The sequence below is a fragment of the Phyllobates terribilis genome, unplaced genomic scaffold, assembly GCF_046119375.1.
Source record: "Phyllobates terribilis strain yellow unplaced genomic scaffold, ASM4611937v1 Scaffold_29__1_contigs__length_15306474, whole genome shotgun sequence".
Lineage (NCBI taxonomy): Eukaryota > Metazoa > Chordata > Amphibia > Anura > Dendrobatidae > Phyllobates > Phyllobates terribilis.
Genome location: NW_027362789.1, coordinates 2,717,834 through 2,739,648, shown reverse-complemented (window position 1 = coordinate 2,739,648; position 21,815 = coordinate 2,717,834). Strand labels below are relative to the sequence as shown.

Here is a 21,815-nt window from a genome sequence, read left to right as displayed (position 1 = left end):
TTGGCCCAGGATATGGACTTTGCTGCAAGTTTTGTAGTTTGTTTTGTCTCTTTAGCCGAATGGGCTGTGTTTTTCTTTATGGACTCGAGGTTAGTTTATAACTGCTAAATAAACTAACCCGAAAATTTAAAGAGACAGTATCCTGAGTTTTACCTCCGCATACAGCCGAGCTTGTTGCTAGACCACACTTGTCTCTGTGCTGTTTGGCATATTGTAGGCAAGATACTTTGTTGCATTTGCGCAGTAATGGCTTTCTTCTGGCGACTCGACCATGCAGCCCATTTTTCTTCAAGTGCCTCCTTATTGTGCATCTTGAAACAGCCACACCGCTAGTTTTCAGAGACTCCTGAATTTCAGCTGATGTTATTAGTTGGTCTTTCTTTGCATCCCGAACAATTTTTCTGGCAGTTGTGGCCGAAATTTTCACTGGCCTCCCTGACCATGGTTTGGTTTTTACAGAGCCCCTGATTTTCCATTTGTTAATCATAGCTTGAAAGCTGCTGACTGGCATTATTCCTTGGATATCTTTTTGTATCCCTTTCCTGTGTTATACAGTTCAACTACATTTTCCCGTAGATCCGTTGACAATTCTTTTGCTTTCCCCATGACTCACAATCCACAAACGTCTGTGGCTGGATGAAGGATGCAAGAGTCTGTCTGGATTCCAGAAACTCACTCAGCTTTTATGCACACCCACTGATTACAAGCAAACAGGTCACAGGTGATGATGTTACCTTTAGTAGCCATTCAAACCCATTTGTGTCAAATTCTGTGCATGTTATCAGGCCAAAATCATCAGGGTATGTGAACTTTTGATCAGGGTCATCTGGATGTTTTTGGTTGTCATTAAGATTTAAAAAAAGAAAACACAGTAGTTTGACAATAAATAGCTTTACCAAGTCAATAACCATGAGTGGAGAAAAAGTTTTTTTGTTATCATTCATATTCTCTGAACAAGGCCAAGAGTGCAAGAATTCTGCCGGGGTATGTAAATGTTTGAGCACAACTGTATGTGTCTTTGCTTAACAAATCTACATGTCTGGCTGATTAAGATTTGAAGCTGTTTCAATCACAGAAACCTCATAGGATGAACCAGTGGAGCGTGGTATTCAACTGTTTGTTCATTCTGCCCCTCAAATAAGGAATAAAAAGCCACCAAACAATGTTATGTTGGCAAAAATGATACCAATAAAAACTTCTACTCATCTCACAAAAAACAAGTCCCCACTCTGGTTCATCATCTATTAGTGGAACAACAGAGGTTTCCACATTTGCAGCTCAAAGGATCTTGAAATGCAACATGGCTTCCATAAACCAATCCACCAATATCCACTCACAAAGTCAAATCCCCCTTCGCTTCTGAGCCTTGCAGTGTACCCAAATTACATTTAGCATCCATGTATTTGGCATTACTATAGTGAGAAGATCCCACTTAACTTAGTCTCCTGGAGCACAATCTGGGCACTATGTGTTGGGGAATAAAATGGCATATTTGTAATTTTCACTCTGCAACATCCACTGCATGATAATTTCTTGAAAGTGGCTGTGGAGTCAAAATAGTCACTACTCCTGTAGATTAATTCAATGAGAGTTATAATGTCCAAAATAGAATCACTTTATGGGGATTTCTACTGCTCTGTTTTTCTGCCATTTTATTATATTAGGGCTTCTGCAAATGGTGTGTCCCATCTCCTCTGGGATCTGCTCCTGCGACGTCTGCTTCTCTCACCAGGAGCCGCCTTATTCATTCTGCAGGCGGCACAGGTTATGGAAGAGACATAGGAACCAGAAGCTCTGGGTGGCACAGGTTCTGTCCAGCCACTAAGATTAGGGTTGCTGGGACCAGTTGCACCATCCAGTCTTGCAGTATGGGTGTGTGTGCTGTCCAGCTGGAGTAACCTGCTGCCTGCTTCAGCCAATCAGAAAGCACCACACCCTACTAAAGCTCGGAGCATATTGCTGGAAGCCGCCAGATACAGCCTTGTTCTCCTCGGGTTCAGTCCTCTGTGCTCAGCTCTCGGCTTGTGTATTTGTTTCCTGTTGTGAGCCCGGCCCGTTTACTGACTACTGTTGTGTCTTCTGATTTTTCTCTGCCCTCATGGTTCTGACCCGGCTACTTGACTATTATTCTTCCCATCTCACACCACAGAACAGCAGGTAACACCGTGGTCCAAGTCTAGGGGTCTCTATGTAAGTCCAGATCCATGTAGAGGGATTAAAGGGTGATGAGCAAATCAATAAGTGGGATCTGGAAAACGGAGTAGAGAGTGGCAAATCTGTTTGTGGCAGCCATCTTTTGAGCTGCCAGGTGACCATGAACAGTGCCCTCAATACATAGTGTCTGCAAACTATTCCAGCAAGATCTGCATTCAAATAGCTAAATGTCGCTCCTTCTCTTCTTAACCCTGAAATGTGCCCAGACAGTAGTGTACAACCATATACAGGGTATTGTTGGATTCAAGAGAAGTTGGAAAATAATTTGTAAGATCCATTTGTTTCCTATTATCCTTTGTGAAGAATTCCAAAGTTATCACCACATAAAGTGACACACGTCAGATTTAAAAAATGGGGCCTGATTAGGAAAACAAAACTGGCTGCAGGAAGGGGTTAAATCAGAGTATTTTGGGCACTAACTACTGTATTAAAAAACTGTGAGTATAGACAATAACACATCTACTGAAATGATCAAACTCAACAGTCCTCATCAGTAAAAATGAGTAACTAGTGGTGAAACCTCTCTGGGGTAATTGGAGTATGGGGCTTTCTATCAGAAGAGTTTCAAGAAGAATATTGTCGATTATTAAAGCAGAATTTGGCCAGAAAGGCTGGACCTGGTCTTTTAGGGACCATATGAACACATTCAGCAGCACAGAAGGGAGAGAAGGCAGATTCATTCAATAAGATATCAGGATTCTAGAAAGCCAACAGCATCATTACCCTCCGCTTTCTCTAAGAGGTCCATCGTAATTTTTCTTCAAGTGATTTTCTAACTTGTCAGCACATTCTACGTACGCTGTCATTTGGCTTTGTAAATCACAGATCTGGGCAGGTAACGGTCAGCGTATTCTAATATCAGAGTGTAGGTGGATTGTTCAGGTTTCAAAGGGTTTTCAATACCCAAAGTCATTTGAAAAGTTTTGGGTGGAGGAAAATGTTGTGGTCTAGAGGCAAAATGGTGATCACACGATTGTGATACAGCAGACCCTACACCAATGATAAAGCAGCCACAGCCGGTGACTGAGAATAATCGGTGACTTCTCTACATTTAGTGGTTACTACTCACCCGGATAGTCATATATAGGAATCTCCTCTTTACACCACTCATCACCCCTCACATATGTCTCTGTAATATTAATATGGGTCAGACCTTCACCCTGAAACAAAAAAAAGTCACAGAGAGAAGAAGTCACATCAGCTCTAATCCTGCCATCTCCACCGTTCTCATTGCACAAGTATAAAACATAAAATACTGGTGGATAAAACAAGACTGAGCACAAGACCTTCACAGCCGTCTACACATCATAGGGGAGATCTCATGACACCTTCTCTCCATCTACCTGATGATCCTGAGGAACATTGGGGTCTTCTTGTTTACAGTCCTGTGGAAGAAGAGGACGGGGACATCTCTCTGTTGTTGTCCTCTTTCTGGATAGATCTGGAGGAAACACATACAGGGACTGAATTCATTCTTTACATACAGATAATTATAGGCCATGTGTATTTAGTCCTGTCTATTACCTGGTGATGTGAGGGGCTGGGGAACCTCCATCATGACACCCTTGTACAGATCTTTATAATAAATAAAAGGACACAACCAGGACATCAACATAGTTAAGGAAGGGCCTTCTACTCCATATGCAAATTTAAACCAAAAAATAATGAGTCCAAATAAGAACACCAAGAATATCCATGCTAGTGTGCAAAATGCAATTCCGTTTAATAATCGGTTACATTGTGGACAGCTTATACAAATCTTGGAGGCAATAACGGGATAAACAAAGGACTGAGCAGAGAGGCAAGGTAGGGGAAAAGAATAACACGAAGGCAACAGAGGGAAGATAAAGTGCATCTGGTACAGTTAAGGTCCTTTTGCAAAGTAACAAAATTGGGTCCCAGTATTATGACAAGGTATATAACAAGGGTATAAGAATCCGCTCCTATATTCCTCTCTAAAGTGCTAACAGGTCCCCAAATGTAAATTATTGCTCACCCATAGTGTATCCAGGAGTTGTGCTGTCCCTCCGTGTCAAAGTGCAGGCCCAACACATGTTTCGCTAGATGCTGCTTCCGGGGGCATGTGGAGAGGAGTGTGCAAAGGGGGAGTTTTATAGGAGCGCCTCTGATGCTTAATTGGCATCACCGGCGCATGTGGGCTGTGTCAGGCCGGCAGAGGAACAGTGAGGGGGCGTTTTCGAGAGGCCACAGGTCAGGAAGAATGACATCCTGTGACGCCAGAGACACATGACCAACCGTCCACATGCTCATTCCCGGCCCCAGAGAACCTATGCGTGCTGCCAAGTCGGCCATCTTTGCTCAGGGCAAGCTAAGGGCAAAATCAGCTCTTCCCACCAATAAAAACGCTAGAAGTGGTCACATGACCGTAACATCATCAAAGAGGAAGAGACAAGGTAAACAAATCCGCCATCTTGGCTCAGGGCAAACTAAGGGCAAAAATCAGCTACAGGCCACCCACCAATAGAAATGCTAGAAATGGTCACGTGACTGTAACATCATCAAGGGGGCAGAGACAAGGTAAACAAAGGAAGGAAGAGTACCTGGTGATGTGAGGGGCTGGGGAACCTCCATCATGACATCCTTGTACAGATCTCTGTGTCCATCTAAATACTCCCACTCCTCCATGGAGAAATAAACGGCAACATGCTGACACCTTATAGGAACCTGACACATACAATGATAACGTCACCCCCCTTTCCCTTCATAGCATTACTGTATAATATCCCAGCATTCCCAGCAGTATTACCTCTCCAGTCAGCAGCTCAATCATCTTGTAGGTGAGTTCTAGGATCTTCTGGTCATTGATGTCCTCATGCATCAGAGGGTGAGGTAGAGGCCCTGTCATTGGGCTCAGGGGTCTTCCCAATCCTTCAGACACAGGGTCCTGACAGCGCTCACTAGAGGTCTTCTTCACTACTGTGTAATCCTGGTTATGTAGAGACACATTAATAAATCTCACTACAGCCATTTCCAGAGTCCTCACCTCTCCAGTTCTGTCCATCTGTTATTCCCATAGATAAGAATGATGTAATGTGATGTCATCAGAATCTCTCACCTCTCCAGTAATCCGGAAGAGGATCTCTAGGGTGAGGTGTAATATCCTCTCCGCCATCTTGTCTCTGTCCATATCCATCCTTGATGGGTAAATCAGGAAGATTCTCTTATGTAGAAGATCTTCACTGAGAGGATCTGATATTGTAGAGACCTGAATGAGAAGAAGATGAGCCGATGTAACATCATAAAAATCCTGTGTAATAATACAATTACTGGAGATAATAAGGGAAACATATGAGGAGATTTATTATTTTACAGTATTTAGTTTTCTTCTTTACATCTAGTAATAAAACCTAAATATTTTAGGACACAGACAACAAGTAATTTCTTCCTTGGAGTCTGTAGCTGAATACCTTTCTCATAGACTCATCTTCCTTATTGCTAATTCTCGTCTCATTTACTGACACTGGAATCGGCATTAGTAATACTGCAACAGATATTCATTACACGTGACATGAGAAATAACTACTTCATGATGAGGACGACATCTTCATCTTTTACTAAGGCTCTAGAAACATATTTGGCCAGAGTCCATCACTGACTACATCTCCACCGGCCGTCTATATGAATGTTTCCCGTCTTCCCCATTTTTGAAAACATTAACCCCTTAAAGACCCTGGGATTTTCTGTTTTTGCATCTTTGTTTTTTTTCTCCTTGTTCCCAGAGCCATAGCGTTTTTATTTTTTGGTCAATATGGCCGTGTGAGGGCTTAATTTTTGTGGGACGAGTTGTACTTTTGAACAACATTACTGGTTTTACCATATCGTGTACGAGAAAATGGGGAAAAAATTCCAAGTGCAGTGAAATTGCAAAAAAAGTGCAATACCGCAGATTTTTATTTTTAATTTTTTTTACCACGTTCACTGAATGCTAAAACTGACCTGCCACTCTTATTCTCCAGGTCATTACGAGTTCGTAGATACCAAACATGTATAGGTTCTTTTTTATTTAAGTGGTGAAAAAAAAATCCAAAATTTGCTAAAAAAAAAAAAAATGGCGCCATTTTCCAAGACCCATAGCGTCTCCATTTTTCAGGATCTGGGGCCAGATGAGAGCTTATTTTTTGCATGTCGAGCTGACATTTTTATTGATACCATTTTGGGGTAGATCCGATGTTTTGATCGCCCGTTATTGCATTTTATTGCAATGTTGTGGCGACCAAAAAATGTAATTCTGATGTTTAGTACTTTTTTCTCGTTACGCCGTTTACCGCTTGGATTAATTCTTTTTTTATATTCATAGTTCGGGCGATTCTGAACGCGGTGATACCAAAAATGTGTATGTGTTTTTTTTCTATTATTTTATTTTGAATCGGACGAAAGGGGGGTGATTTAAACTTTTACATTTTTTTTATTTTTTTAAAAAACATTTTTTTTTTTTTACACTTTTTGCTTGCTTCTATAGTCTCCATAGCAGACTAGAAGCAGCAACTGTCCAATCACCTCTGCTACATAGAGGTGATGATAAGATCATCTCTATGTAGCAGAAATGCTCCTGTGCTATGAGCGCCGACCACTAGGTGGTGCTCATAGCGATCATTACAGACCCAGGGTTGTCATGCCCACCCATCAGTGACCCGCGATCAGTGCCGGAGCCCTCACTGAACCGGAGGTGATGGCCTGGTGCGTACTATTACGCCCCAGGCTTTAAAGGGGTTAAACATTTGTTTTAAAAAAAATAAAAAATTTTGGGCATCAGGACATAGATGTACACCACAATGATGGCACAGGTGCGGCTGCAACAAAACCCCTGGCAGTTTAACCATTTTCTGCTGTCAAAAACAAACATGGCATCTAAGAAGGTTTGACAGAGTTCAGCTGAATGCCCCTCTTTCCCCAAGTACTCGATAGTATGGGGCTGCCCAGTTACTACCATAGTTAAATGCCTAATAATGGTGTCTGGGCCTGAAATGTATGAAATTCTATTAGGCCGGGGCCAGGGACAACGTCCAATAAGTTACCTTTTAACCTCCCAGTACACATTAGATTAGAGTTGCATGAAAGCACTGATTTTGGGGGTTTACTCAACTATATAATGTATTTGGGGACCTCCCGACAGATGATGTCAGGGCAGAGAAGGATCTGGCATCCTGAATTTCAGAGGCTAATCCGTTTGTTCTTCCTGTACATAATCCTCCGCTAGAGGAGTCTGGAGACGACCATCATACAGATCACAGGAAAGCTGGAATATTTGTGTGTATGGGGGAGTCTGGAGAGATAGCCGTCTGCCAAATGACCATTCAGCCAACACTTATCTCATGTATATGGGGTCGTTAGTATTACACTGACTGGCAGGGATAATATACCGCACTATAGTAGTACAGTGTGAGAGCAGGAGTTATACTTTATCTATCCTGACTCCATTTTGATTTTTGTAAGTGTATCTTCTGCTTACTAAAATGGAGTTTGAGTCAGTATGTGTGTGTGAGATAAGATGTCCCTCAGGAATGTCTTTGTCTAGAGACCAGAGAAAACATAAGGAAGAAACGAAAGTCAGAAAGCTGGGTGTCAGTAGTGTTAACTTAGCCAATTAGATGTATGTATGCTAATGCCAGCACATATTTAGAGATAAGCTGAGCAAATTATATTGTTTAAAGTATGAATACTATTAACCTATATAAACCTGGACCAGAGCATGTAAAAGTAGATCTAGCCTGATGCTCAAATGTATCAGTCGTAGTTCTGCCGTGCACGTATTTGAATTTTACAATTTAATTTGGAACAGGCACAACGTCTCAGAACGCCTCACGTTATGTGGCGAAAACAAAACCTGGCGCAATGAACAGGGACCCACTAATGCAAAAGACTGCTGACCCAACCAATTTGATGGAACCCAGACAGACAGATATCCGGGACTGCTGCAGCAATTGGTAAGAAGCATTATTCTTACACTACCTGAATTTATCCCTCTGTTTTCATGGGTTGCAGTACGCGTTGGGTAAGTAGTCACAGGTCATTTGATCTGTTCATAGTAAGTGGGTCCATTATTGTTAGACAAAGAACCCTGATGAGACCTTGTGTACTGTGTTGAATTCTTGTGCTGTATGTTGTATGGGGAGTGTGGATTTGGTGTTTCACTGGTCATCTGTACATGCAGTTGGATTGTAGTGATTAGTTGATTGTACCCGGTGGAGCAGATTGTTGGTTGTTACAGCAGCCTCTTGTATTGCTAAGGAAACTCATATGGTTCAGGCTCCTAGACGTAGGGGCTGATGGTTGTCATCTGATTATAAGTCAGGCATGGCGTGACAGAGTAGGAGACCATAGTGAAAGGTAAGAGTCCCCACTGGTTTTTCTCTCTAGTCCTGTATTCCTGTTTCTTTTTTAAGAAACAGAACATGGGTATTAATCTGTTTAGTAAGAAACAGATTGAGCATGGTAGAGGTGCTGTATAGAGTATACAATCCATAGTGAAAGGTATGACTTCTCACTGGTTTGTGTCTACTCATGTATTCCTGTTTTTAAAGAAACAGAAAGAAAGAAAAGAAATTTGTGCAGAAAATGCATAGGTTTTGTTTAGTGTGTGGTTATCCACCGGGTGGCAGATTTGATGAAGGTTTCTTGAAAGTGTTGGAGGAACAGCAAGGTTTTTTAAATGATCTTGGTTTACTAAAACAGACTGAGATATGGTGGAAAAACTCTAAATCTGTAAATAGAGGCGATTGGAGGAAGAAAAACGTGATGATAAGTTTTTGTATTTTGAAGTATGTAACAAAGATGGCGTTCATTCCCCTGCCCCTCCCAGTTTGACTCCACCCCCATACATTGTCCCTGAAGGATGGACATGTTGTGTATATAGGAATCAGAATCCAGATTGGGTGGAGACCTGTTGTGTATGTTGTGCCCACTGTTGGCACATAGGAACCATTAAACCCCCTACTACTAAAACAGTATTGCACCCTTTTTGTTAACGCCCCACAAACCATTTGCATAGTGTGCCCCCCTTGGCCAGAGCCCCATGTGCAATCCCCCCATAAGTCTTGGTCAGGCCCCCACTGAATATTATGCCTGCACTGGATGGGACCAACGCCCCTTCAGACCCTGCCCTCCAGAAGCTCCCCTAACACAACCCAAATGGATACAGTAGTTATACGTCAGCCTTTTGCAGCCATGAAAGACTCACTAGGACAATTAGTCAGGGTGGTCAGCTCACCCTAACCCCGCTCGCAGCTCTCGCCCAGACTGCTACCACCAAACCTCACACCCCAGTCTAGAGCCCCAGGAGTGTGTGGCGTCACTGGAATCCTACTGAAATGCTGGCCATGATGAGTAGAATGACAGACCCTGAAATGTTTCCCATGCCATTTGTTAGAGAAAGTAGAGAAAATTAGAAATGCTTTCTCCTGTTAGTAGAAAAATATTATACCTGGCTCTGGAAGATGGCAGTACTTAGTATATGAGAACATGTCTAAGGTTCACACCCGTTTACTGTCCTGTGCCTTTGTTGAAAGTTTAAAGCCCATGATTAAAGAGCCACAAATAGTGTCCTGCCCGGAGTACCTGTCTATGTCCCCAGCCGTAATACTCCAAATAGCCAAGGGTGTGGTAGCAACAAATGCACTTAATAACAAGGCAAAAACCTGGTCCAGAGCCCCTATTATGTACAACCAGTCCTGGCAAGGACAAAGAAATTTCACGTTCTAATTGTGCGAAGCCTAAATACACACAGAAACTGCAGCTGTGCTAGACTAATGATAACCCCCCCTCCTTCCCCTTCTCCAGTCTCTTCAGGGAGGGGGGACAGTCAGTGTCTCACTAAGAATCTATTTCTGCTGTATCAGTCTGCAGGAATTTCTTTTAACTTTCTCTTACTGCTTGACATCTCAGACTTTAATGTGCCCTTCTCATGCCTGATAACATCACCATTCATGTTTCACTACTCTGAATCCAGCCACCTTGTTGCCTCTGGAGGTAGGGAGAGGGGTAGTAGTGATAATGTGGGTGATCTGCTTATTAAGACACAAGAGGAACATGACTGTTTACAAATAATGTCCCACGGGGGGGGTTTCAGTCATGTTACCGATGTCCCACTACATAACCCAGACCATGAGAGCTTTGTGGATGGATCGCAGTATGGTGTTGATGGCCGGTTCTACACTGGACATGCTGCCGTTTCCTTTCATGAAACCATAGAAGCAGAGCAGCTTCCTCCACACATGTCCAGCCAGAAAGCTGAGCTCCGTGCCCTTGAAGAAGCCTGCAGACATGCTAAAGATCAGACTGCTACGATTTATACAGCCAGCCGCTATGCTTTCATGACTATGGACCTATATGGAGAGCTGGATCTTAAGAAAGTAAGTCTATCAAGAATGATAAACCTGTCCAACTCCTGATGGAGGACCTACCTTTACCAGAGAAAGTTGCCATGGTGAAAGTCAAAGGTCATGCAAAGGATAACTCAACTACAGCTAAAGGCAACCACCTGCCCGACCAGGCTGCAAACTCTGCAGTTTACCAACAAAGAGACAACCCTGCCAGGGTGACAGCTGCACAGGTGTACTCAGCCACAGAACCACCGGTGGCCTACGACAACAACAGGCTGGTGTTAAAGAATTGGCCAGATGGCAAGAGAAGGGAGCCGTGCAGTTACCAGAAGGACTGTGGCACGTGGGGGACAAAGGTTGGCTTCCCTGAGTTCTGTATCCTATGATGGCTCAAGCTACCCACGACAATACCCACCAGTCAAAAACTGCCATGAGAGACCTCGTCCACTCCAGAAATCAAATAGAAAAAACTTTGGCAGTCCAATGATGATACTTTTTAAAATACTTTTTTGAAGAACCCCATATAGAAAAGCAGGGTATATGTCTAAATAAATATATAAAGAATAAAGAAATCAAAATCTTATGAAAATACAAACATTTCATAGACATTTTTTGCCGAGTTAAGACAACTTAAAGACATAGGATATACTCTAATGTGAACATTATTATACTTCATCAGGGTTACTTCATACATGATGTAATTTCATATTGTCAATTATATAAGATCAGGCAATTTAATAAGAGTAATATAAATTCATAGAGTGGTGATACCAAAACAACTTATTCATAGGAATATATATTCCATGGGAATTGTGCCTAAATGGTGAGCACCTAATTGTTAAGGAATAAGAATAAAACAAAGAATGAATACCTAGTATGCTGGAAAAAAGGCTTAGTGGAAATCAGGACGAGGGGCCTAGTAGTCAGAAAGGATCCTGTAATGCCCTGGCATAAAGCAGAGTATAAAGAAGGTCACGAATCTGTAACTGCAAAATAATAGATTTGCTGGATCTAATGGATCAGAGAGTTCCATGTCATAACAGCAATATACATATGAACACACATACCTGCTGCGTGGGGTGAATATGGGGTGGCTGTGGAAATGAGCGGTGTTTGTAGGTGCCAAGGGGAGGATAATGCTCCTCAAATACCCTGTGGTGCCATTGGTGGTTTAGTGAGTGATCGAGTGCGCGTTGTCTCTGGACGTGTCAGGGAGCTTCCAGTCCAGAGCACTCTGAAGTCTGGCTGTTGGAAAGCACGCCGGTGGAGCACAATGCTGAAGACTTCCGGACATGTGCAGTAAAGCTACTAGTCATGCGCACTAAGATATCCACTATTGGAGCGCACACTGCAGTGGAATGCACTATAAGGAGCTTCCTGGCTTGCGCAGAATCGCTGTCAGCATGGACTAGGCAATTAGCGAAGCAAGGATAGCAATATAGTAATCGGTGGGCAAAAAATATTATTTTAGTGCAATCTATGTTACTATTTAATGCACTACGTGAGTAGAATTAATGAGTGACCTGTAAAATAAGCAGGAAGAAGGGAAAAATCAGAGACTCATTTACATAAAAATTTATAAGATCATATGAAAATAGAGATATAACTTTTAAATGATTCCATACTGGAAACAAATTCAAAGAAAGAACATCAATATTGTAACTCATACTGGATTACTTAGTGCGCATGTCACTCATACTCTCAAAGTCCATTCGATGAGGGCCACATACTCCTTGCTGTGGCACTGCATCTTTAGCTCTCCATAGGAGAACTGGTGTCCCTGTTTGGTGACACTGTAGCTTCCTCTCTAGTATAGACACTTTTTTGTTTAAATCCTGCTTGTCCAAGATAAGGAATCCTTCCTTAACTTAATCCCCTTTAATTAGACCTTCTGGCTAGAGACTAGTGAACATTTCAATGTTCGCCGAATATTTAGACATTCGCCAAATTTATTGGTCGAATGTTCGTCGACCATTACCAAGCACCATAGGATTCAAAGGGGGGACGAAAAAAAAAGCATATGCAACACCTTTAAATGGGCATAAAAAGCTGCCAAAACACATCAAATAAGGGGTAGACACCAGGAAAGTGCCATGAATTGACCCAGAGTACAAGTACTATAATTATTATCAGTATTACAGCGACATTTAATCCATTGTGCGTTACATGTGAAAAGGGGTCACCGACTGGTACAAGAGGAGAGAGGACCCTGCCGGTGAGGGCGCAAAAACAATGTACAAGGGATGGGTGAGGGTACAGTAGGTCAGGGTACAGCTAGTCGTGCAGTGGTATGCTGGAGCGAGGGTTACCGCAGATTGTACGCTTGTCACAAGAAGTGGGTCTTCAGCTTCCTTTTCAAGGTTTCCACGGTAAGCGACAGTCTGATGTGTTGGGGTACAGAGTTACACAGTAGGTGAGATGCACAGGACAAATCTTGTATGCAATTGTGACAAGAAGAGATAAGAGGGAGGTAGAGAAGAAGATCTTGAAGGATGGGAGGTTGTGTGCATGTAATTAGTACAGGGAAATATATGGGCTCCTGTCAGGTATATATTATTGGAGGCAGGAGAATGTATGGGCTCCTGTCAGGTATATATTGTTGGAGGCAGCAGAATGTATGGGCTCCTGTCAGGTATATATTATTGGAGGCAGGAGAATGTATGGGCTCCTGTCAGGTATATATTATTGGAGGCAGGAGAATGTATGGGCTCCTGTCAGGTATATATTGTTGGAGGCAGCAGAATGTATGGGCTCCTGTCAGGTATATATTATTGGAGGCAGGAGAATGTATGGGCTCCTGTCAGGTATATATTATTGGAGGCAGGAGAACCTATGGGTTCCTGCTAGGTATATATTATTGGAGGCCGCAGAATCTATGATCTCTTCCCAGGTATATGTTAATGAAGCTAGCAGAATGTAGCCTGCAATGTATGGTCTCCTTCCAGGTCTTGACTGCAGCCCATGCATTCTAGCCGTTTCACTGTTAAAGACACTATAATGTAAGGGCTCCTGGTGGTATATAATAGTGAAGTCATCACAATATATTGGCTCCTGCCAGGTATACAATAGAACATCAGAATCAGGGCCGTAACGTACCCGGCGGACATGGGGCCCGCCGGTGCCAGCCCCTATTTCAGCTGAATGTGCATCCTAGAACACATATTCAGGTGAAGTGTATTGCAGCGCAAACACTTGCAAAATCCGTGCTCCGCAATACATGCTGCTGGCTAATCAGAGGCGACCGGGGGTGCATTGCAGTGATGTTATGTGCTCCTGTCAAAATCAACCAAAATCAGCTGCCAGCTTCAGATGTGGACGCCGCACAGCATGGTGAGTGCTAGGAAGGTGAGTAGGAGCGTTTATTGTTTTTTTCTGTGTATTGACCAACAGCGGGGCCATATATCAGGATGGGGGCCCAGGGTGAGGGCCATATACCAGGATGGGGGACATATACCAGGATGAGGGCCATATACCAAGATGAGGGCCATACACCAGGATGGAGAATATATACCAGGATGAGGGCCATATACCAGGATGGGGTCCTGGATGAGGGCCGCATACCAGGATGGGGAACATATTTTAGAATGGGTTGTGCATTATACTATACAGAGGACTATAGGCTGTGCATTATACTACATGCATGACTATAGGGTGTGCATTATACTGTATGGTGGATTATTGAGGGTGCATTATACTATATGGAGGAGTATAGGGAGTGCATTATACAATAGGGAGGACTATGGGCTGTGCATTATACTGTATGGAGTACTATGGGGTTCATTATAGTGTATGGAGGAGTATGGGGAGTGCATTACTATAAGTAGGAGCATAATACTGTAGGGGGGATTATGGGGCACTATGACTTCTGTGTTCACCTCTGGGGAGTGTAATGCTTAGCTTTTTTTTCTATACAGTAAAGAACAGCATCAGAATGGGGGATATATACCGTATATACCAGTATGGGGCTCTAAGATAAGGGACCATGATGAGGGACATACAGTACAGACCAAAAGTTTTGACACACCTTCTCATTTAAAGATTTTTCAGTATTTTCATGACTATGAAAATTGTACATTCACACTGAAGGCATCAAAACTATGAATTAACACATGTGGAATTATATACTTACCAAAAAAGTGTGAAACAACTGAAAATATGTCTTATATTCTAGGGTCTTCACAGTAGCCACCTTTTGCTTTGATGACTGCTTTGCACACTCTTGGCATTCTCTTGATGAGCTTCAAGAGGTAGTCACCGGAAATGGTCTTCCAACAATCTTGAAGGAGTTCCCAGAGATGCTTAGCACTTGTTGGCCCTTTTGCCTTCACTCTGCGGTCCAGCTCACCCCAAACCATCTCGATTGGGTTCAGGTCTGTTGACTGTGGAGGTCAGGTCATCTGGCGTAGCACCCCATCACTCTCCTTCTTGGTCAAATAGCCCTTTCACAGCCTGGAGGTGTGTTTGGGGTCATTGTCCTGTTGAAAAATAAATGATGGTCCAACTAAACGCAAACCGGATGGAATAGCATGCCGCTGCAAAATGCTGTGGTAGCCATGTTGGTTCAGTATGCCTTCAATTTTGAATAAATCCCCAACAGTGTCACCAGCAAAGCACTCCCACACCATCACACCTCCTCCTCCATGCTTCATGGTGGGAACCAGGCATGTAGACTCCATCCGTTCACCTTTTCTGCGTCGCACAAAGACACGGTGGTTGGAACCAAAGATCTCAAATTTGGACTCATCAGACCAAAGCACAGATTTTCACTGGTCTAACGTCCATTCCTTGTGTTCTTTAGCCCAAACAAGTCTCTTCTGCTTGTTGCCTGTTCTTAGCAGTGGTTTCCTAGCAGCTATTTTACCATGAAGGCCTGCTGCACAAAGTCTCCTCTTAACAGTTGTTGTAGAGATGTGTCTGCTGCTAGAACTCTGTGTGGCATTGACCTGGTCTCTAATCTGAGTTGCTCTTAACCTGCGATTTCTGTGGCTGGTGACTCGGATAAACTTATCCTCAGAAGCAGAGGTGACTCTTGGTCTTCCTTTCCTGGGGCGGTCCTCATGTGAGCCAGTTTCTTTGTAGCGCTTGATGGTTTTTGCAACTGCACTTGGGGACACATTCAAAGTTTTCCCAATTTTTCCGACTGACTGGCCTTCATTTCTTAAAGTAATGATGGCCACTCGTTTTTCTTTACTTAGCTGCTTTTTTCTTGCCATAATACAAATTCTAACAGTCTATTCAGTAGACTATCAGCTTTGAATCTACAAGACTTCTGCACAACACAACTGATGGTCCCAACCCCATTTATAAGGCAAGAAATCCCACTTATTAAACCTGACAGGGCACACCTGTGAAGTGAAAACCATTTCTGGTGACTACCTCTTGAAGCTCATCAAGAGAATGCCAAGAGTGTGCAAAGCAGTCATCAAAGCAAAAGGTGGCTACTTTGAAGAACCTAGAATATAAGACATATTTTCAGTTGTTTCACACTTTTTTGTTAAGTATATAATTCCACATGTGTTAATTCATAGTTTTGATGCCTTCAGTGTGAATGTACAATTTTCATAGTCATGAAAATACAGAAAAATCCTTAAATGAGAAGGTGTGTCCAAACTTTTGGTCTGTACTGTATATACCAGATGGAAGTCTGGTATATATATATATATTTTTTTTTTTTTTTTTTTTCCTGGGTGGGGTATGGTCCAAATCTTGCACCAGGCCCATCAGACTTTACTTATGCCTCTGGTAAGAATGTATGTGTTCCTGTTCGGGATATGTTAGTGAGCAGAGATGAGTGAATGTTTCAATGTTCGGGTCAGATTACGATTGTCGAATTTGCAAAATTCGCCGAACATTGACGAACGTCATAGGATTCAATGGGGGGCAACAACAAACGCAAACACAACACCTTCAAACTGGCCCAAAAGCTGCCAAAACGCATCAAATTAGGGGCAGACACCAGGAAAGTGCCATCAATTGAACCAGAGTACAAGTACTATAATTATTATTATTATTATTACAGCGTCATTTATTCTGTGGCGCTTTACATGTGAAAAGGAGTCACTGACTGGTACAAGAGGAGAGAGGACCCTGCCTGCGAGGGCTCACAGTCTACAAGGGATGGGTGAGGATACAGTAGGCGAGGGTAGAGTTAGTCGTGGAACGAAGGTTACTGCAGGTTGTAGGCTTGTCGTAAGAGGTGGGTCTTTAGCTTCCTTTTCAAGGTTTCCAGGGTAGGCGACAGTCTGATGTGTTGGGGTACAGAGTTACCCAGTAGGGGAGAAGTACGGGACAAATCTTGTATGCGATTGTGGCAAGAAGAGATAAGAGGGAAGTAGAGAAGATCTTGGAAGGATGGGCGATTGCATGCAGGGAGACTAGGTCACACATGTATGGAGGAGACATGTTTTCGATGGCTTGGTATGCCAAACTGCTCAGACACTCATATTTAAGTCACATGCTGTCCATTTCCTTGTGATCCTTCTTGAGATGATTCTACTCCTTCATTGGAGTCCAGCTGTGTTTAATTAAACTGATAGGACTTGATTTGGAAAGGTACACACCTGTCTATATAAGACCTCACAGCTCACAGAGAATGTCAGACCAAATGAGAATCATGAGATCAAAAGGAACTGCCCAAGGAGCTCAGAGACAGAATTGTGGCAAGGCACAGATGTGGCCAAGGTTATAAAAGAATTTTTGCATTACTCAAAGTTTCAAAGAGCACAGTGGTCTCCATAATCCTTAAATGGAAGAAGTTTGGGACCACCAGAAGTCTTCCTAGACCTGAGCAACCATGGGAGAAGAGCCTTGGTGAGAGAGGCAAAGAAGAACCCCAAGATCACTGTGGCTGAGCTCCAGAGATGCAGTAGGGAGATGGGAGAAAGTTTCACAAAGTCAACTATCACTGCAGCCCTCCACCAGTCGGGTTTTTATGGCAGAGTGGCCCGACGGAAGCCTCTCCTCAGTGCAAGACATATGAAAACCCGCATAGAGTTTGCTCAAAAACACATGAAGGACTCCCAGACTATGTGAAATAAGATTCTCTGGTCTCATGAGACGAAGATAGAACTTTTTGGTAACAATTCTAAGCGGTATGTGTGGAGAAAACCAGGCACTGCTCATCACCAGACCAATACAATCCCAACAGTGAAACATGGTGGTGGCAGCATCATGCTATGGGGGTGTTTTTCAGCTGCAGGGACAGGACGACTGGTTGCAATTGAAGGAAACATGAAATACAGAGATATCCTGGATGAAAATCTCTTCCAGAGTGCTCTGGACCTCAGACTTGGCCGAAGGTTCACATTTCCAACAAGACAATGACCCTAAGCACACAGCTAAAATAACAAAGGAGTGGCTTCAGAACAACTCTGTGACCATTCTTGACTGGCCCAGCCAGAGCCCTGACCTAAACCCAATTGAACATCTCTGGAGAGACCTGAAAATGGCTGTCCACCAACGTTCACCATCCAACCTGACGGAACTTGGGAAGATCTGTAAGGAAGAATGGCAGAGGATCCCCAAATCCAGGTGTGAAAAACTTGTTGCATCATTCCTAAGAAGACTCATGGCTGTACTAGCTCAAAAGGGTGCTTCTACTCAATACTGAGCAAAGGGTCTGAATACTTATGACCATGTGATATTCCAGTTTTTCTTTTTTTCCATTTCGTTTCCGTTTCCATTTTTTCAGTCAAGATGGGGTGCAGAGTGTACTTTAATGAGAAAAAAATATGAACTTTTTAGAATTTACCAAATGGTTGCAATGAAATAAAGAGTGAAAAATTTAAAGGGGTCTGAATACTTTCCATACCCACTGTATAAAAGCCAGATTACTAGAAAACGAGCAAACTCCTTCATGATGATAGAGGCCACCATCTCCTTAGCTTGATTGTACTTTTCTGTGGGAATGAGCTTGTCTCCAACTAGCCAGGAATATCCAGTGAATGGAACGCCATGGTTTGGTATTAGCAACCAGTACCAGAAGCAAAGCCATACACAATTTTCGTACCTCAGGAATTTTATTTGGTAGACTGGCTGAACAAACATTAGCTTCTCACAAAGGAGCTGAAGACAATAAGTGGCAGTAGGTGCAAGTTTCTCCAGCATGACCTGTTTGTTATTGTTAGATATCAGAGGGAGAACATAACTGGGCTTTGCCAAGGTGCCATATTGCATCTTTAGTCTTACAGACCCTGCACTTGAGGCCTTACATTCTACAGGACGGTGGGGAAGGGGACAGTAGGTTGTGGAGTTGCATTAGCTCCGGTGGTGTCGAGGTGGCAGTGAGGCAATGGCAGGCTGTAAGCTGTCTTGAAGAGATGGGTTTTCAGGTTGTGTCTGAAGGATTCAAATGTGGTGGCTAATTGGATGTGTTGAGACACAGAATTCCAGAGGATGGTGGATATTTGGTAGAAGTATTGGAGGCAATTGGGTGAGGAACAAATAAGTGTGGAGAGAAGGAGGTCTTGGGAGGACCGGAGATTACGTAAGGGAATATATCGGTAGATTAGTTCAGAAATGTACGGAGAAGAAAGGTTATGGATGGCATGGTAGTGTTAGTAGTTTCAACTAGATACGCGGGACAATTAGGGGCCAGTGAAGGGATCTTACAGATTGCAATCTTATGGATTGCTGGAGCCAGTCCACAGTAAAAAAGCAGTCATAGTGTGTCCGGGAACCTTAACACAGACTTTTCTTAGCTGCTTCTCGGCAGGGTTGGATGGGCCCACCAGAACCGGAAAATCCTCCGGTGGGCCCTGGCTTCTCCATCAGGAGAGTTCATAGTGCACACCTTGCAGGTTGTGATAATGATGGGGCCATCAAGCTCCTTTGTTTTCTGTTACTTGGAATGGAAGCGCAAGTATGCAGCCAGCTACCCATCCACAGGCCGCAATACTAAACTGCCACATTTCTGGACAGCTGCTTGCACTTGAAATGTTGCCTTTAAGGTTCTTGGAGGCGGAAACTTTTCACAACCTCAACCTCATGGCAGCGGCCAAGTATCCATACTCGGTCCCCAGCCACCACTATTTCTTCCCGGGTTGTCCCCGCCTTCCACAAGCATGGGTCGCAGAACATTACCCATGCCCTCCTCAGTGCACTTAGTGGGAAGGACTGCCCAACCACAAACATGTGGACAAGTGAATGTGACCAGGGATGATACATCTCACTGGAGCCAGTCCACAGTAAAAAAGCAGCCATAAAGTGTCCGGGAACCTTCCCACAGACTTTTCTTAGCCAGGGCAGGGTTGGACTCGCCCACCAGAGAACCGGAGAATCCTCCAGTGGGCCCTGGCTTCTCTTTCAGGAGAGTTCATAGCGCAAACCTTGCAGCTGCTATAGGGCTCTTTAGCAGGGGAGAAAGGTGGTCCCTCAGAATCAAATCCTCTGGTGGGCCCAATGTTCTTCAGTCTGACACTGCTTCTCGGTGAGAATTGTATTTTACCACATTCATATTCTTTAGCTTGGTGAAAGGACTGGCATAGGGGGAAACCGTATCTACTCTGGCTGTCATTTCTCCCAGAAAGTCCTCTAATGCAGCTTGTTGAATAAGCAATGGCAGCCCGTCCAACATCAGCTCACACTTCTCGGTGGCGCTTAGTCACAGACAAAGATCTTTCTTTATGCCTTGAATTTAATCATTACAGAGTTGGACTATGGCCTGATCTGCAATGCGTTTTGAGAAATAACATGCATAAGCAAAGGCACGGTTTAGGCCACTGAAGGTCATTAAGTGAAACTCATACAGCTTTCCCACAGACTGAAAGAGGGCATCAAGACTTGTAAGCAGGCAAGACTTCCAAAAGGGAGGCAGTGTTTAGGAAAAATATAAAAGGATTTTACAAAGGAGACATTACAATACATATGCAGTTACACAAAATAATAAGGATTAAAGAAGAAACTTACTATAAGATAGCAGAGACGATTCAATATAGGAAGAGGGAAGCACTCCAGATTTGTCCGCTACTGAACGGGATCCATTGCTTATAATAAATATATACTCCCAGCAATGAATACTGATCCATCCTCAGTGGATTCTTTTATGCTGAAGAGAAAGACCTGCCCACACACCCCCTGGGATGGCATCACGTGGGCTGGACTCCAGCCTTCACATTTTTATTAAAATAGCTGGCTTTTGCGATAACTTAACACTGGTTGATCGTAGAGACTTGCAAGCGATGCCATATTTTCCGTTATGATTTTACCTTTCTCTCGATGACATAGTTGCGGTCTGCTATTTTCATACTTTTGCGCCACAGCTCCCCGGAGGGGCGTACGGCTATGAAAAAATAAGCATATTGTTCCTTAGCTGACTCTGTCACTAAAAATGTGGGCCCCATTGTTATTGGAATTATGGAACTTTAGTTATTCCATATTTCGTGTTGGTGCCGAACATCTGGAGACCGCTCTTAAATTCCTTTTGACGTCCTGGGAGTACAACCTTCTCACCTATATGTAGATTTATCGTAATCCTGTGTCTAATTATTCCCTGCCTCTGCCGGCGGAAATACACTCGCATGCTGATTGGGTTTGTAGCACCTTTTGTGATGCATTTGTCTACAAGTGACTTCTGCTGTGTGTGTTAATTTGCATGGAAGCAGTTGGTCCAAGTGTCAGCTCTTGGTCCTTTGACAAATATTATAGGGGAGGGGGATGAAGAGAGGTTTCAGGGAAAAAGAGAAATCATTAATATTTTTCTTAATATTTCCATGACACCCCACATTTCCAAAAATTAGTGGCTGAAACCAGCAAAGTGGCATTAAATTCACTACAGTAGAAATAGTGTAATTAGGACCAACACCTCTTCCAGCACAGCCAACCCAGTAGATGGAGACACAATCAGGACCATTATTTCTGCGGCCTACAGATTGGAGATGGTGGAGTTCAACCTTTTAGCTTTGTCATTTGTAGGAGTAAACAATCTTTTACGGACCACAACTGCAGGACTGAATGCTGGCTCCGGTGCTGAGAGAGGGCGGAGTACAGTGAAACGGACAAACTGCTAGACCGTGAGTGAGGTGCAGGCGGAGATGTTACGGTGGATTCAGAAACATGTGGTGTGCTCAGTGAAATAAACACATCAAGCATGTCCGCTTCTGTTACAGCTGATGGGCTTTCACTCAGCCTGACTGGAGCAAGTATACAACCGTAGTTTCGGAGACCTGCGTGACAATACTTGACACGGTAACAAAGGAGGAGGAAGAAGCAGCAGATGTGTTTGATGGTTGCTTATTGAAAACCAGTTTTGAGTTTATCATGTTT

At 43.3% G+C, this 21,815-nt stretch overlaps 1 protein-coding gene across 1 annotated transcript in view; it reads right to left on the bottom strand.

Annotated features, from left to right (window-relative positions):
- The window catches only part of LOC141178679 (uncharacterized), an 88,397-nt gene that overhangs the window by 5,125 nt on the left and 61,457 nt on the right, over positions 1–21,815 (bottom strand). Inside the window, exons 3-8 of the mRNA XM_073660566.1 lie at positions 14,683–14,793; positions 5,291–5,440; positions 4,982–5,161; positions 4,776–4,899; positions 3,558–3,655; positions 3,284–3,374 (exon numbers count right to left, since the gene is read on the bottom strand). Of these exons, the coding sequence (XP_073516667.1) occupies positions 3,284–3,374; positions 3,558–3,655; positions 4,776–4,899; positions 4,982–5,161; positions 5,291–5,440; positions 14,683–14,793 (754 nt within the window). The remainder of the gene's footprint in view (positions 1–3,283; positions 3,375–3,557; positions 3,656–4,775; positions 4,900–4,981; positions 5,162–5,290; positions 5,441–14,682; positions 14,794–21,815) is intronic.